At 40.3% G+C, this 17,413-nt stretch overlaps 1 protein-coding gene across 15 annotated transcripts in view; it reads right to left on the bottom strand.

The window, feature by feature from the left end:
• LOC139755984 (uncharacterized) overlaps nucleotides 1-17,413 on the bottom strand; it is a 522,691-nt gene that overhangs the window by 341,031 nt on the left and 164,247 nt on the right. For 6 of the 15 annotated variants that reach the window (XM_071674871.1, XM_071674876.1, XM_071674877.1 and 3 more), the window contains one exon: nucleotides 5,578-12,474. The exons of 8 other annotated variants lie outside the window; for them this stretch is intronic. In XM_071674871.1, coding sequence (XP_071530972.1) covers nucleotides 12,019-12,474 — 456 coding nt within the window. In that variant the 3' untranslated portion in view covers nucleotides 5,578-12,018. Of the gene's footprint in view, nucleotides 1-5,577; nucleotides 12,475-17,413 lie in introns of those variants that run through there. One more of the 15 variants, XM_071674873.1, reaches the window with a different exon arrangement.

The following is a 17,413-nucleotide window of genomic DNA, read 5'->3' on the forward strand; positions in this document are numbered from 1 at the left end:
TGGGCCATTTTTTTCGTCTGTTTCCTTGCGCTACCTCGCAAACGCGGGAGACAGCGACAAAGCAAAAAAAAAAAAAATGTGTACGTGTAGGAAGAGAGGAAAGTGATTGGTTCTCAGTGAATGTAGGTTTGCGGCAGGGGTGTGTGATGTCTCCATGGTTGTTTAATTTGTTTATGGATGGGGTTGTTAGGGAGGTGAATGCAAGAGTTTTGGAAAGAGGGGCAAGTATGAAGTCTGTTGGGGATGAGAGAGCTTGGGAAGTGAGTCAGTTGTTGTTCGCTGATGATACAGCGCTGGTGGCTGATTCATGTGAGAAACTGCAGAAGCTGGTGACTGAGTTTGGTAAAGTGTGTGAAAGAAGAAAGTTAAGAGTAAATGTGAATAAGAGCAAGGTTATTAGGTACAGTAGGGTTGAGGGTCACGTCAATTGGGAGGTAAGTTTGAATGGAGAAAAACTGGAGGAAGTAAAGTGTTTTAGATATCTGGGAGTGGATCTGGCAGCGGATGAAACCATGGAAGCGGAAGTGGATCCTAGGGTGGGGGAGGGGGCGAAAATCCTGGGAGCCTTGAAGAATGTGTGGAAGTCAAGAACATTATCTCAGAACGCAAAAATGGGTATGTTTGAAGGAATAGTGGTTCCAACAATGTTGTATGGTTGCGAGGCGTGGGCTATGGATAGAGTTGTGTGCAGGAGGGTAGATGTGCTGGAAATGAGATGTTTGAGGACAATGTGTGGTGTGAGGTGGTTTGATCGAGTAAGTAACGTAAGGGTAAGAGAGATGTGTGGAAATAAAAAGAGCATGGTTGAGAGAGCAGAAGAGGGTGTTTTGAAATGGTTTGGGCACATGGAGAGAATGAGTGAGGAAAGATTGACCAAGAGGATATATGTATCGGAGATGGAGGGAATGAGGAGAAGTGGGAGACCAAATTGGAGGTGGAAAGATGGAGTGAAAAAGATTTTGTGTGATTGGGGCCTGAACATGCAGGAGGGTGAAAGGAGGGCAAGGAATAGAGTGAATTGGATCGATGTGGTATACCGGGGTTGACGTGCTGTCAGTGGATTGAATCAGGGCATGTGAAGTGTCTGGGGTAAACCATGGAAAGCTGTGTAGGTATGTATATTTGCGTGTGTGGACGTATGTATATACATGTGTATGGGGGTGGGTTGGGCCATTTCTTTCGTCTGTTTCCTTGCGCTACCTCGCAAATGCGCGAGACAGCGACAAAGCAAAAAAAAAGAAAAAATATATATATATATATATATATATATATATATATATATATATATATATATATATATATATATATATATATATATATATAAATAATTATATATAAATATATATATATATATATTGATGCTACAGTGATGCTACTACGTTCGCAAACGGAACTACCTTGGCCCACCAGTGATGCTACTACGTTTGTGAATCGGGAACCATTGCAACACAAACCTCGCCAGGTGGTAGAGTTTCCCGCAGTGTATCGAGACAGACTTTCCCAGAACTTTTTTTAAAGGGGAAGTAAATGTTTATAATTGTGTTACTGGAGTGATAGTTTTCATACATGGTGTTTTGACAAGAAAATAGTGAAATTGGAGAAAAATGTAGCTTAGACATTGAAGCTTATTGATACAGTGGTTAAATTGATGAGAACTGCTATTGACGTTTGTGTAAATAAATTATACATTTCCTTTTTCCATAGCCAGAGGTTGAACCATTATGTGACATTCATTTTTTCATCCATTTCAAGCTAGAAGTTTCAGTTTTCTAAATTGTTTCTTACATTTTTCATATGTATATATATGTATGTGTGTGTGTGTGTATATGTGCGTATGTATGTGTATGTGTGTGTATGTGTATATGTATATATATATGTATATTATCCCTGGGGATAGGGGTGAAAGAATACTTCCCACGTATTCCTCGCGTGTCGTAGAAAGCGACTAGAGGGGACGGGAGCGGGGGGCCAGAAATCCTCCCCTCTTTGTATTAACTTTCTAAAATGGGAAACAGAAGAAGGAGTCACGCGGGGAGTGCTCATCCTCCTCGAAGGCTCAGAGTGGGGTGCCTAAATGTGTCTGGATGTAACCAAGATGTGAAAAAAGGAGAGATAGGTAGTATGTTTGAGGAAAGGAACCTGGATGTTTTGGCTCTGAGTGAAACAAAGCTCAAGGGTAAAGGGGAAGAGTGGTTTGGGAATGTCTGGGGAGTAAAGTCAGGGGTTAGTGAGAGGACAAGAGCAAGGGAAGGAGTAGCAATACTCCTGAAACAGGAGTTGTGGGAGTATGTGATAGAATGTAAGAAAGTAAATTCTCGATTAATATGGGTAAAACTAAAAGTTGATGGAGAGAGGTGGGTGATTATTGGTGCATATGCACCTGGGCATGAGAAGAAAGATCATGAGAGGCAAGCGTTTTGGGAGCAGCTGAATGAGTGTGTTAGTGGTTTTGATGCACGAGACCGGGTTATAGTGATGGGTGATTTGAATGCAAAGGTGAGTAATGTGGCAGTTGAGGGAATAATTGGTATACATGGGGTGTTCAGTGTTGTAAATGGAAATGGTGAAGAGCTTGTAGATTTATGTGCTGAAAAAGGACTGATGATTGGGAATACCTGGTTTAAAAAGCGAGATATACATAAGTATACTTATGTAAGTAGGAGAGATGGCCAGAGAGCGTTATTGGATTACGTGTTAATTGACAGGCGTGCGAAAGAGAGACTTTTGGATGTTAATGTGCTGAGAGGTGCAACTGGAGGGATGTCTGATCATTATCTTGTGGAGGCTAAGGTGAAGATTTGTATGGGTTTCCAGAAAAGAAGAGTGAATGTTGGGGTGAAGAGGGTGGTGAGAGTGAGCGAGCTTGGGAAGGAGACCTGTGTGAGGAAGTACCAGGAGAGACTGAGTACAGAATGGAAAAAGGTGAGAACAATGAAAGTAAGGGGAGTGGGGGAGGAATGGGATGTATTTAGGGAATCAGTGATGGATTGCGCAAAAGATGCTTGTGGCATGAGAAGAGTGGGAGGTGGGTTGATTAGAAAGGGTAGTGAGTGGTGGGATGAAGAAGTAAGAGTATTAGTGAAAGAGAAGAGAGAGGCATTTGGACGATTTTTGCAGGGAAAAAATGCAATTGAGTGGGAGATGTATAAAAGAAAGAGACAGGAGGTCAAGAGAAAGGTGCAAGACGTGAAAAAAAGGGCAAATGAGAGTTGGGGTGAGAGAGTATCATTAAATTTTAGGGAGAATAAAAAGATGTTCTGGAAGGAGGTAAATAAAGTGCGTAAGACAAGGGAGCAAATGGGAACTTCAGTGAAGGGCGCAAATGGGGAGGTGATAACAAGTAGTGGTGATGTGAGAAGGAGATGGAGTGAGTATTTTGAAGGTTTGTTGAATGTGTTTGATGATAGAGTGGCAGATATAGGGTGTTTTGGTCGAGGTGGTGTGCAAAGTGAGAGGGTTAGGGAAAATGATTTGGTAAACAGAGAAGAGGTAGTGAAAGCTTTGCGGAAGATGAAAGCCGGCAAGGCAGCAGGTTTGGATGGTATTGCAGTGGAATTTATCAAAAAAGGGGGTGACTGTATTGTTGACTGGTTGGTAAGGTTATTTAATGTATGTATGACTCATGGTGAGGTGCCTGAGGATTGGCGGAATGCGTGCATAGTGCCATTGTACAAAGGCAAAGGGGATAAGAGTGAGTGCTCAAATTACAGAGGTATAAGTTTGTTGAGTATTCCTGGTAAATTATATGGGAGGGTATTGATTGAGAGGGTGAAGGCATGTACAGAGCATCAGATTGGGGAAGAGCAGTGTGGTTTCAGAAGTGGTAGAGGATGTGTGGATCAGGTGTTTGCTTTGAAGAATGTATGTGAGAAATACTTAGAAAAGCAAATGGATTTGTATGTAGCATTTATGGATCTGGAGAAGGCATATGATAGAGTTGATAGAGATGCTCTGTGGAAGGTATTAAGAATATATGGTGTGGGAGGAAAGTTGTTAGAAGCAGTGAAAAGTTTTTATCGAGGATGTAAGGCACGTGTACCTGTAGGAAGAGAGGAAAGTGATTGGTTCTCAGTGAATGTAGGTCTGCGGCAGGGGTGTGTGATGTCTCCATGGTTGTTTAATTTGTTTATGGATGGGGTTGTTAGGGAGGTAAATGCAAGAGTTTTGGAAAGAGGGGCAAGTATGAAGTCTGTTGGGGATGAGAGAGCTTGGGAAGTGAGTCAGTTGTTGTTCGCTGATGATACAGCGCTGGTGGCTGATTCATGTGAGAAACTGCAGAAGCTGGTGACTGAGTTTGGTAAAGTGTGTGGAAGAAGAAAGTTAAGAGTAAATGTGAATAAGAGCAAGGTTATTAGGTACAGTAGGGTTGAGGGTCAAGTCAATTGGGTGGTGAGTTTGAATGGAGAAAAACTGGAGGAAGTGAAGTGTTTTAGATATCTGGGAGTGGATCTGGCAGCGGATGGAACCATGGAAGCGGAAGTGGATCATAGGGTGGGGGAGGGGGGCGAAAATTCTGGGGGCCTTGAAGAATGTGTGGAAGTCGAGAACATTATCTCGGAAAGCAAAAATGGGTATGTTTGAAGGAATAGTGGTTCCAACAATGTTGTATGGTTGTGAGGCGTGGGCTATGGATAGAGTTGTGCGCAGGAGGATGGATGTGCTGGAAATGAGATGTTTGAGGACAATGTGTGGTGTGAGGTGGTTTGATCGTGTGAGTAACGTAAGGGTAAGAGAGATGTGTGGAAATAAAAAGAGCTTGGTTGAGAGAGCAGAAGAGGGTGTTTTGAAGTGGTTTGGGCACATGGAGAGGATGAGTGAGGAAAGATTGACCAAGAGGATATATGTGTCGGAGGTGGAGGGAACAAGGAGAAGAGGGAGACCAAATTGGAGGTGGAAAGATGGAGTGAAAAAGATTTTGTGTGATCGGGGCCTGAACATGCAGGAGGGTGAAAGGAGGGCAAGGAATAGAGTGAATTGGAGCGATGTGGTATACCGGGGCTGACGTGCTGTCAGTGGATTGAATCAAGGCATGTGAAGCGTCTGGGGTAAACCATGGAAAGCTGTGTAGGTATGTATATTTGCGTGTGTGGATGTATGTATATACATGTGTATGGGGGTGGGTTGGGCCATTTCTTTCGTCTGTTTCCTTGCGCTACCTCGCAGACGCGGGAGACAGCGACAAAGTATAAAAAAAAAAAAAAAATATATATATATATATATATATATATATATATATATATATATATATAGATATCTTTCATACGCCATTTCCCGCGTTAGCGAGGTAGCGCTAAGAACAGAGGACTGGGCCTTTGAGGGAATATCCTCACCTGGCCCCCTTCTCTGTTCCTTCTTTTGGAGAAATAAAAAAAAAAAAGAGAGAGGGGAGGATTTCCAGCCCCCCACTCCCTTCCCTTTTAGTCGCCTTTTACGATGCGCAGGGAATACGTGGGAAGTATTCTTTCTCCTCTATCCCCAGGGATATATATATATATATATATATATATATATATATATATATATATATATATATATATATATATATATACACTTTTATTATTATTTTGCTTTGTCGCTGTTTCCCGCTTTAGCGAGGTAGCGCAAGGAAACAGACGAAAGAATGGCCCAACCCACCCACATACACATGTATATACATCTATGTCCACACACGCACATATACATACCTATACATCTCAATATATAAATACATATGTAAACACACAGACATATACATATATACACATGTATATAATTCATACTGTCTGCCATTATTTATTCCCATCGCCATCCCGCCACACATGAAATAACAATCCCCTTCCCCCTCATGTGCATGAGGTAGCGCTTGGAAAAGACAACAAAGGCCACATTCGTTCACACTCAGTCTCTAGCAGTCATGTAATAATGCACCAAAACCACAGCTCCCTTTCCACATCCAGGCACCACAGAACTTTCCATGGTTTATCCCAGACTCTTCACATGCCCTGGTTCAATCCATTGAAAGCACATCGACCCCAGTATACCACATCATTCCAATTCATTCTATTCCTTGCACGCCTTTCACCCTCCTGCATGTTCAGGCCCCGATCACTCAAAATCTTTTCCACTCCATCTTTCCACCTCAAATTTGGTCTCCCACTTCTCGTTCCCTGCACCTCTGACACATATATCCTCTTGGTCAATCTTTCCTCACTCATTCTCTCCATGTGACCAAACCATTTCAAAATGCCCTCTTCTGCTCTCTCAACCACACTGTTTTTATTACCACACATTTCTCTTACCCTATCATTACTTACTCGATCAAACCACCTCACACCACACACTGTCCTCAAACATATCATTTCCTATTACACACATTTCTCTTACCCTATCATGACTTACTCGATCAAACCACCTCACACCACACACTGTCCTCAAACATATCATTTCCTATTACACACATTTCTCTAACCCTATCATTACTTACTCGATCAAACCACCTCACACCACATACTGTCCTCAAACATATCATTTCCAGCACATCCACCCTCCTCCACACAACTCTATCCATAGCCCATGCCTCGCAACCATATAACATTGTTGGAACCACTATTCCTTCAAACATACCCATTTTTGCTTTCCGAGATAATGTTCTTGACTTCCACACATTCTTCAACGCTCCCAGAAATTTCGTCCCCTCCCCCACCCTATGATTCACTTCCACTTCCATGGTTCCATCCGCTGCCAAATCTCAGCTTTCTTCTTTCACACACTTTACCAAACTCAGTCACCAGCATCTGCATTTTCTCACATGAATCAGCCACCAGTGCTGTATCATCAGCGAACAACAACTGACTCACTTCCCAAGTGCTTTCATCCACAACAGACTGCATACTTGCCACTCTTTCCAAAACTCTTGCATTCACCTCCCTAACAACCTCATCCATAAACAAATTAAACAACCATGGAGACATCACACACCCCTGACGCAAACCTACATTCACTGAGAACCATTCACTTTCCTCTCTTCCTACACGTACACATGCCTTACATTCTTGAAAAAACCTTTTCACTGCTTCTAACAACTTGCCTCCCACACCATATATTCTTAGTACCTTCCACAGAGCATCTCTATCAACTCTATCATATGCCTTCTCCAGATCCATAAATGCTACATACAAATCCATTTGCTTTTCTTAGTATTTCTCACATACATTCTTCAAAGTAGACACCTGACCCACACATCCTCTACCACTTCTGAAACCACACTGCTCTTCCCCAATCTGATGCTCTGTACATGCCTTCACCCTCTCAATCAATACCCTCCCATATGATTTCCCTGGAATACTCAACAAACTTATACCTCTATAATTTGAGCACTCACTTACTTATTATTAATATTATCATACCTAGTCGCTGTCTCCCGCATCAGTGAGGTAGCGCAAGGAAACAGACGAAAGAATGGCCCAACCCACCTACATACACATGTATATACATAAACACCCACACATGCACATATGCACACCCATACACCTCAACAAATACATACACAGACATATACATATATACACATGTACATATTCATACTTGCTGACTTCATCCATTCCTTTCGCCACCCCGCCACACATGAAATGGCATCCCCCTCCCCCCAAGTGCGCGTGAGGTAGTGCTGGGAAAAGACAACAAAGACCACATTTATTCATACTCAGTCTACAGCTGTCATGTGTAATGCACCGAAACCACAGCTCCCTTTCCACATCCGGGCCCCATAAATCTTTCCATGGCTTACCCCAGACACTTCACATGCCCTGGTTCCATTGCTGTCACCATCCCGCCACACATGAAATGGCAGCCCCCCTTCCCCCAAGTGCGCATGAGGGAGTGCTAGGAAAAGACAACAAAGACTACCCTTGTTCACACTCTGTTTCCAGGTGTCATGTTTAATGCACCGAAACCACAGCTCCATTTCCACATCCAGGCCCCACAAAACTATCCATGGCTTACCCCAGACATTTCACATGCCCTGGTTCACTCCATTTACAGAACATCGACCCCGTTAAACCAAATCGTTCGAATTCACTCTATTCCTTGCATGCCTTTCACCCTCCTGTATGTTCAGGCCCCAATCACTCAAAATCTTTTTCACTCCATCCTTCCACCTCCAATCTGGTCTCCCGCTTCTCCTCATTCCCTCCACCTCTGATACAAATATCATCTTTGTTAATCTTTACTCATTGATTCTCTCCATGTGATCAAACCATTTCAATACACCCTCTTCTGCTCTCTCACCCACACTCTTTATTAACACACATCTCTCTTACCCTTTCATTATTTACTCGATCAAACCACCTCATACCACGTATTGTCCTCAAATATTTCATCTCCAACACATCCACCCTCCTCCACACAACCCTATCTATAGCCCATGCCTTGCAACCATAAAGCATTGTTAGAACCACTATTCCTTCAAGCATACCCATTTTTGCTTTCGGAGATATTGTTCTCGACTTCCACACATTCTTCAATGCTCCCAGAACCTTCGCCTCCTCCTCCACCCTGTGACTCACTTCTGCTTCCATGCTTCCATCTGCTGCTAAATCCACTCCCATATACCTAAAACCCTTCACTTCCTCCAGTTTTTCTGCGTTCAAGCTTACCTCCCAGTTTACTTGTCCCTCAACCTTACTGAACCTAATAACCTTGCTCTTATTCACATTTACTCTCAGCTTTCTTCTTTCACACAATTTACCAAACTCAGTCACCAACTTCTGCAGTTTCTCACCCGAATCAGCCACCAGAACTGTATCATCAGCAAACAACAAATGACTCACTTCCCAATCCCTGTCATCCACAACAGACTGAATGCTTGCCCCTCTCTCCAAAACTCTTGCATTCACCTCCCTAACAATCTCATCCATAAACAAATCAAACAACCATGGAGACATCACACACCCCTACCACAAACTGGCATCCACTGGGAACCAATCACTTTCCTCTCTTCCTACCAATACACATGTCTTACATCCTTGGTAAAAACTTTCCACTGCTTCTAGCAACTTACCTCCCCCACCATATACTCTTAATACTTTCCACAAAGCATCTCTGTCAACTCTATCATATGCTTTCTCCAGATCCATAAATGCTACATACATACATACATACATACATACATACAGGTGCTACCTGTCATAATTTCGAGTTCTTTTCTGACCAATTGGACAGAGTTTGAAATGGACATATGTCAGCATGGCTTGTAAAATTCATATACCTGTACAGCATTCTTTTATCCCACTCAATTTCTATCATGATTATCTGATTTTATATCAACCAGCTTTATTATATGCTTATGTAGACTCTACCATTAATATTCTTTAGCTCATGGGTTGATTCATCCAAACTTTCAATGAACTTTTCAGCAGTTCCTTCATCAGCACTTGCAGCTTCACCTATGACTCGAACATTGTGGAAGCTATACCTTCTTTTAAATCTATTAAACCAACCATGAATTGCTGTGAAATTCTCAATGTAATCCTCTTCTGCTCCCTCCTACAAAGTCTCAAAAAGATTTCTAGCCTTCACCTAAATTGTTAGTAAGCTTAGAGGTACATGCTTTTGAATCTCATTTTAGCTATAATCGCAGACTTTATACTTTCACTGCTTCACGTATCTTTTCTTTGCCCCTTAGAATTTTGGAGACCATCAAATGGGACAAGTGTAGATAATGTTTAATCACTTTAACTTTTTTCCACTTTCAAATTTGGTGGTTACCTTCATTCTCAATTCCAAATTGAACATCTTCCTTGGCTTCATGCTACGTTTATTAACAGGTGATGACTTTTTCTTCTTGCTCGTCATCTTCTTTGGCGATCAATACAAAAATGGTTTAATCCAGCACAAAAATTCATTAGATTCATTTGAATAATGGTTGCTTACTGAATGGTAACTGAAAGCAAGAACTGAGAAAGGTGCTGTGATGTACACAATGCCAGGAACATCTGACATCTACTATCATATGCATGCAGCTGTTAGCACTAGCAGATGTATGACAAAGAGTAATCTTCATATTTACATATATTTTCTAATTCATATCTTTTTCTGGTTCATAGGGTATAAGTCAGAGATCATCAATAGATATGCATGTGTGTGTGTGTGAGTGTGTGTGTGTGTGTGTGTGTGTGTGTGTGTGTGTGTGTGTGTGTGTGTGTGTGTGTGTGTGTGTGTGTGTGTGTGTGTCTGTCTGTCTGTCTGTCTGTCTGCGTGTCAGAGGTGAAGGGAACAAGGGAAGCAGGAGACCATATAGGAGGTGGAAGGATGGAGTGAAAAAGATTTTGAGTGATCAGGGCCTGAACATGAAGAGGTGGTGAAAGGTGTGAATGGAATGGAGTGAATTGGAATGATATGGTACACTGGGGTTGACATGCTGTCAATGAACTAAACTAGGGCATGTGAAATGTCAGGAGTAAAGCATAGAAAGATCTGTGGGACCTGGATGTGGAGAGGGAGCTGTGTTTCGGTACATTACACATGACAGCTAGAGACTGAGTGTGAACGAATGTGGCCCTTTTTGTCTGTTATCCTGGCGCTACCTTGCTCATGCAGGGGGTGGCGATGCTGTTACCTGTGGGGCGGGGAGGTGCAAGGAAATGGACGAAGGTGAGCAAGTATGAATGTGTACATGTGTATATATGTATGTGCATGTGTATGTATATGTTGATATGTATATGTGAGTGTATGTGCATGTATGTATATATTTGTGCATAAGAAGGGATGGATGGATCTGTTTCCTGACAATACCTCGCTAATGCAGGAAATGGTGATCAGGTATCAAAAATACATGAATATAAATAAAAATACAATGAAGTGTTACTGGACTCCACTTACTCAAGGTTAGAACATGACCAAAATGTCACATTTGGTGAGACTGTACCTTTAAGAGTAATATCTCATGAAGAACTATTCATGCTAAAGAAGTTCATATTTCCCTTTTGCTTGGAGTAGCACTGCCTAAGGCTACGGGAAAGATATCCTGTGTAACACCAGGGCTCTTTCTTAGAAAGGGGTTCATGGTAATTATAAATCAAAATTGAAAAAATTCATATACTGGTAGAAACTGGAGAGCAACCAGAAGGAATACCCCCACTATATGTGAAAGGGGCTTAAGGGTTGACTTAAACCTATCCTCTCATAAAAGCATGCCATCAGAATTAAGGAGAGAAACTTGTTACTTATTAGGAATAAATAATGCCATAAAGTACACTTATAAGATGTTTAGAAAAACATTTATAGTGCACATCAGACCTATATTTGGGTATATTTCATAATTTCAGTTTCCCTCTCTTAAGACAGATACAGATATAAATATACAAGAGAAGGTACAAAAGTAGTTTACAAAGATCATCATACACATGGAGCAGCCATGGATTTAAACATACAAGAGGAGAGAATGAAGGAGGAAAGTACGATTATATTCTTCATGTTTCTGAATCAGTCTGACAATGTTGACATTGCTCACCCTCTTGAATGAAAAAGAACTGAGTAACTACATGACAAAAACTAAACAAAAAAAAATTAGTATGATGTAAAGTATTTCTTCTACATTAATTATTTGTTGGAATAACAGAACAGGATAAGTGGAGACAAAGAATGCAGAGAATTACAAACTCCAAAAAGTTGTTTGACATTGAGGATTGGGGCCCATGAATGTAATAATTCCTTCCCCATAGTACTCAAATTATTACAGTAACGAAGAACAGGAAGTCACTTTAATGAACAAACAGACTTACACACAAGATATCACACAAAGTATCATTAAAAAAAATACATTATTGCCATTTTGGGCTCAGATCATAAAAAGCACACACAATTTCACAAAAACACAAACATGTGATTTTCTGTTTCATTTCGATCTTTGATATACTTTGTCACAACACAAAAATAAAAAGCTCACTCTTTTAAGAACAGACAATATTCTGATACTCCATTTCAAAGAAAAGTTGAAGCTATCAACTTAATTCCATTATTAATTACAGACATCTTAAATATCTAAGTGCCTGATATGATGTCTTGTTTTTCTTTTTCATCATGCTTTAGCAAGAGCCTGTACCTCAGTCTCCAGCGGTACAACCAGCCTTTAGAGGGCAAGAATTCTCGGCCCATTTCAGCAGCTAACTGTTTTGCTTTCTCTCTCAACACAGATCCTTCATATTTCGAGTGAGAACTCTGTTTGAACCACAGAAAAAGTGCCTCACCAATATCACTGTTGTTTCCCTCTCGTTTTCTCTTACGATTCAGGTCAACATCACTGCTGTATGCTTTGATGATAGAATCCCGATTCCTGCTGATACGGCCCACCTGACTTTTAGACACATCAAACTGTTTTGCAACAATGGACAATGATGATCCTGGGGTATTCAAGGCATGGATGACTTCTATCTGCTTCAATAAAGTCAAGTCTGTTCGCTTTTTCCTCGGGATGACTTTCCCCAGTCCCATCTGAAACTAATCAAATGAAAATGTCGCGTGTTTGAATGAGAAATCACACCTGTGAAAAAGTAAGGCAAGCCATAAATATACTGACCAAGCAGAAAACTGATTGTATATCTTTTTCCCAAAACTATTCCTGAATCTATGATATTCCGAAAACAGCAGCCTGCATTTACAGTGCAACCTTTCAACAAATGGTGTATCTGTAATATACCTTACAAAAGAAGCTGTTCTTTTGTGGATTCAAGCAATACTAGGTTTTCTTCTGATGGCTTTGGGATCAAGTTAGGATTCCTTTCATACTCAGAGGCATAAAACCCAACATTTCACACTATAGTCCCACCCTGAAGGAAAACTTTCAAAATACAAATACAAAATATGATTCATTACAGCAAGTCTATCTGTAATAAAACATATTAACAGTAAAAGAACACACTTAACACACTAATGCAAGAGGCCACTGGGTAAAATTCAGAACACTGGCCACAGGATTCTGCAAGCCAATTTAGTAAACACATAAGCAATCAAACAATCTAATATCTATATTTTGTTCTGATCATAGACATCTTAAAATTATGCTGCCTAAACAGTGTTTAAATCAAATTTCAAAACTGGAGGGAGAAATCATAAAGAGGCACTCCATTTTGGGGAAACTGGATGTATTGTGCAGACTTGAATGGAAGTATAAAACTGTACTTGCTGGGCAAAGAGTACCTGTTCTGTCAGAAGCATCACATTTCATTATATTCATTCATAGCAGTTCAAAAAGCGACATGTATTACTACTACTCAATACAGCAATCTTATCTTACTGGGAATCACAGCACTATTCAGCAGCAATCTACTCAAAGACGGTAAATTTGATTGCTTTTTAATTCAAATGCTGTTACGTCAATACTGATGAAAAGAACAAAATGATGCTTTTTAATTCAAATGCTGTTACGTCAATACTGATGAAAAGAACAAAATGAATGAAAATCTAAAACTGATATTCTTATGAAGGCATCTCTAGTTTGTAAAAGTACTTTGACCTTATAAGGAGAACTATCTAAGCAGAAGATGCCCCTTCCTAACTTAATATTAACAAGTTTCCTTCAAAACTAGTGAACTTAGATTTACTTTCCAATGCAAATACCATCATAAGTAAGGTATGAAGAAATCACACCAGTAAAATAGTACAGCAAATCAAAAATAAACGTCACAAAAGTGAAGCAACAGCTTTTTCCTGGAACTGTTCTTGTATCTAATATATTCCAAAAACATTATCTGCATTTATGATGGTACCTTTCAACAGATGATGTTATCTGTAGCATAAAAGGATCACTTTCTCAAATTCCACTTTCACCTTGTGTTTAGTGTACAAATGACAAGATATCCACTACGAAAATACATCATTTTGATAATTCTTACATACAAGTTTCAAGACCTGTCTTCTGCAGGAGTGCTGTGAAATAGGCTTTGAAAATTTAATCTTTTTTTTCTGAAGCAATATCCTGTGAGCAGGAGGGATTCTCTACAATATTCCCTTGGAATATCAAGGTTGAGATCTGTCCCTTAATATTTCCAGTGATGAAAATGGACTTTGCATTTAGACAATGGAGAAATGTGGCTCTGCATTAAGACAAGGAGGAAAATGGATTCTACAGTAAATCTTACATTGCAATTGGTTCTGCATTAAGACAAGGAGGGAAATAAGCTCCGGATTAAGAGAAGAAGGGTAGTGGATTCTGCATCAAGAGAAGGAAAATGACCTCTACATATGGACATGGAAGAAAAGGGGATCTGCAGTAAAACAAGGAGGGAAATAAACTTTGCATTAAAACAGTGAGATAAATAGACTCTGGATTAATACACAGAGGTGAATGGACTCTAAACTAAGATACCTCAAACATAAGGTTTCTGGGGAAGGCTAATGTAGAGGTCACCTCTTTCAAGTTAAACTTATCAACTTGCCATAAACTTCATATAGTTCTCTTGCATTCAGTCAAGTTCCTACATGCAAATTAGGAAAATATACAGATGTGAGAGCTAAGTTTCATGTACCCTAAAATCAATTATGTTGTGTTCTGAGGACAGACTGAAAATATCATCTTTAAAAATTGCTGTAATGATCAACTTTTGCCATAACTACCTCATATACTTGGCTTTGATGTAATGCAACCAAAGCCCCCTTACTAAACCTGGCATGCATATCAGTCTCAGAGTCCAAAACATTCATCTAAAGTGACCCAGCCTCCTTATTGGAAAGTGAATGAGACAAAAGAGGTGTGGGCTTAAAGCTGACATTTTAAGCGAACTCTCTCATACATCCTCACCACCATGTAGCCTTACCAAAGCAGCTGATAGGGGAGAAGGATTTGTTCCATGAAAATTTCCTGGTCAAGTTATAATGAGAAAAAACAACATCTCTAGGGTAGCTCTCCTAAAGATGTGCATCTTAGAGATCCATTTATCAAGATTCCTGTGAGACATCCAGAAAGTTTGTTGTGTGACCTAACAACCTACTTTCTCAACCTCCACTCTCATTTTCCTCCAATCACCTTGGAAATTGAGTCATCTGTAAATATCATATTCAAAATCATTCTTCAAGGTCTTTCAATATATTCAAATATGATAGCTGGGTGTCATCACCATCCAAACCCCACAAAATCTTGTCTACTTACACTGTGGAGTGGCAAGAATGGGCCCATAGTGAGGGGTAACACACAACATCCTTCTGCTGTGGTGATCTATGGGCATCTGAGCCCTGAGTCTTTTCTGTAAGCTCATTAGAGCTTTACGGAATATCTGGCACCTACACAAATCTCAAGTAAGAAAAACCTGTGGTTACTTTAAATAAAAAAGTACAACATAACTAGTTAGTCCAAACTGATCAATCCTAAATCACAGACATAGAACTTGGCGGCTGGCTTTTATGAGAGCTGGACAAGAGCTTAGAGCAAGCTTCCTTCCTTTTCAGCTTTAATTAAGTTTTGAGTGATATAACCCACCTTTTCAGTCAAATCTTAAGACTCATATCACTAGAAAATGATACTGACTGGACAAATTACAAAAGCCAAAATAAGATCTGGAAATCAAGCCAGTTTTGAACTTCTCACTGGACCTGGAAACGGTTATAACCTGCATCACTCCCTCAAGCAAAGCTTTGGATAATATCAATATCATGGATCGTGTCAAGCGTGAAAATTTTGATGACTTTCAAGAAGCAAAGAAAGAAGAGGAAGGATAAAAAAAAGAAAACTTTCTGTGAATGATATTAGTGTTAGTGATGACAGTACAGCTGGATGTATTAGTGGTAATGCTGATCATAATGGAATAATAATAATTGAGCTTTACCACAAAATTGAAAAATTTGTAACTAGCATTGTGACTTGGATAACTCTTAGTTTAAGAATCATATCAGCAAAATAACAATGAATTTCAGCAAAAAAAAACTGGTCATGATCACAGTTCAAACCTCCCAAGTGGTCAACAGATTGTGCAAAATTTATTCTACACTAGGTGATTGTGACATCAAGTGTTTCCAACAGAATAACATAAAGGTAGAAAGTTTAGTGCTACAAGGTGTATAACCTCAGGTAGATCTGGTGGATGTAAAGAAAGCCACTTTCACAAATCATTTTTCCAGATATTTGTAAACAGAAGCACAATGTCAACAAATAATGTTATGTTCTTCTGAATCTCTTCCAGATGAAACTGCCATAAGTTATGAATTCCATAACTTTAGAAATTATCATCATTACCCCTAGTTTGGTCGAGGTGGTGTGCAAAGTGAGAGGGTTAGGGAAAATGATTTGGTAAACAGAGAAGAGGTAGTAAAAGCTTTGCGGAAGATGAAAGCCGGCAAGGCAGCAGGTTTGGATGGTATTGCAGTGGAATTTATTAAGAAAGGGGGTGACTGTATTGTTGACTGGTTGGTAAGGTTATTTAATGTATGTATGACTCATGGTGAGGTGCCTGAGGATTGGCGGAATGCGTGCATAGTGCCATTGTACAAAGGCAAAGGGGATAAGAGTGAGTGCTCAAATTACAGAGGTATAAGTTTGTTGAGTATTCCTGGTAAATTATATGGGAGGGTATTGATTGAGAGGGTGAAGGCATGTACAGAGCATCAGATTGGGGAAGAGCAGTGCGGTTTCAGAAGTGGTAGAGGATGTGTGGATCAGGTGTTTGCTTTGAAGAATGTATGTGAGAAATACTTAGAAAAGCAAATGGATTTGTATGTAGCATTTATGGATCTGGAGAAGGCATATGATAGAGTTGATAGAGATGCTCTGTGGAAGGTATTAAGAATATATGGTGTGGGAGGCAAGTTGTTAGAAGCAGTGAAAAGTTTTTATCGAGGATGTAAGGCATGTGTACGTGTAGGAAGAGAGGAAAGTGATTGGTTCTCAGTGAATGTAGGTTTGCGGCAGGGGTGTGTGATGTCTCCATGGTTGTTTAATTTGTTTATGGATGGGGTTGTAAGGGAGGTAAATGCAAGAGTCCTGGAAAGAGGGGCAAGTATGAAGTCTGTTGGGGATGAGAGAGCTTGGGAAGTGAGTCAGTTGTTCGCTGATGATACAGCGCTGGTGGCTGATTCATGTGAGAAACTGCAGAAGCTGGTGACTGAGTTTGGTAAAGTGTGTGGAAGAAGAAAGTTGAGAGTAAATGTGAATAAGAGCAAGGTTATTAGGTACAGTAGGGGTGAGGGTCAAGTCAATTGGGAGGTGAGTTTGAATGGAGAAAAACTGGAGGAAGTGAAGTGTTTTAGATATCTGGGAGTGGATCTGTTAGCGGATGGAACCATGGAAGCGGAAGTGGATCATAGGGTGGGGGAGGGGGCGAAAATTTTGGGAGCCTTGAAGAATGTGTGGAAGTCAAGAACATTATCTCGGAAAGCAAAAATGGGTATGTTTGAGGGAATAGTGGTTCCAACAATGTTGTATGGTTGCGAGGCGTGGGCTATGGATAGA

This window comes from Panulirus ornatus, chromosome 20 (assembly GCF_036320965.1).
Source record: "Panulirus ornatus isolate Po-2019 chromosome 20, ASM3632096v1, whole genome shotgun sequence".
NCBI lineage: Eukaryota > Metazoa > Arthropoda > Malacostraca > Decapoda > Palinuridae > Panulirus > Panulirus ornatus.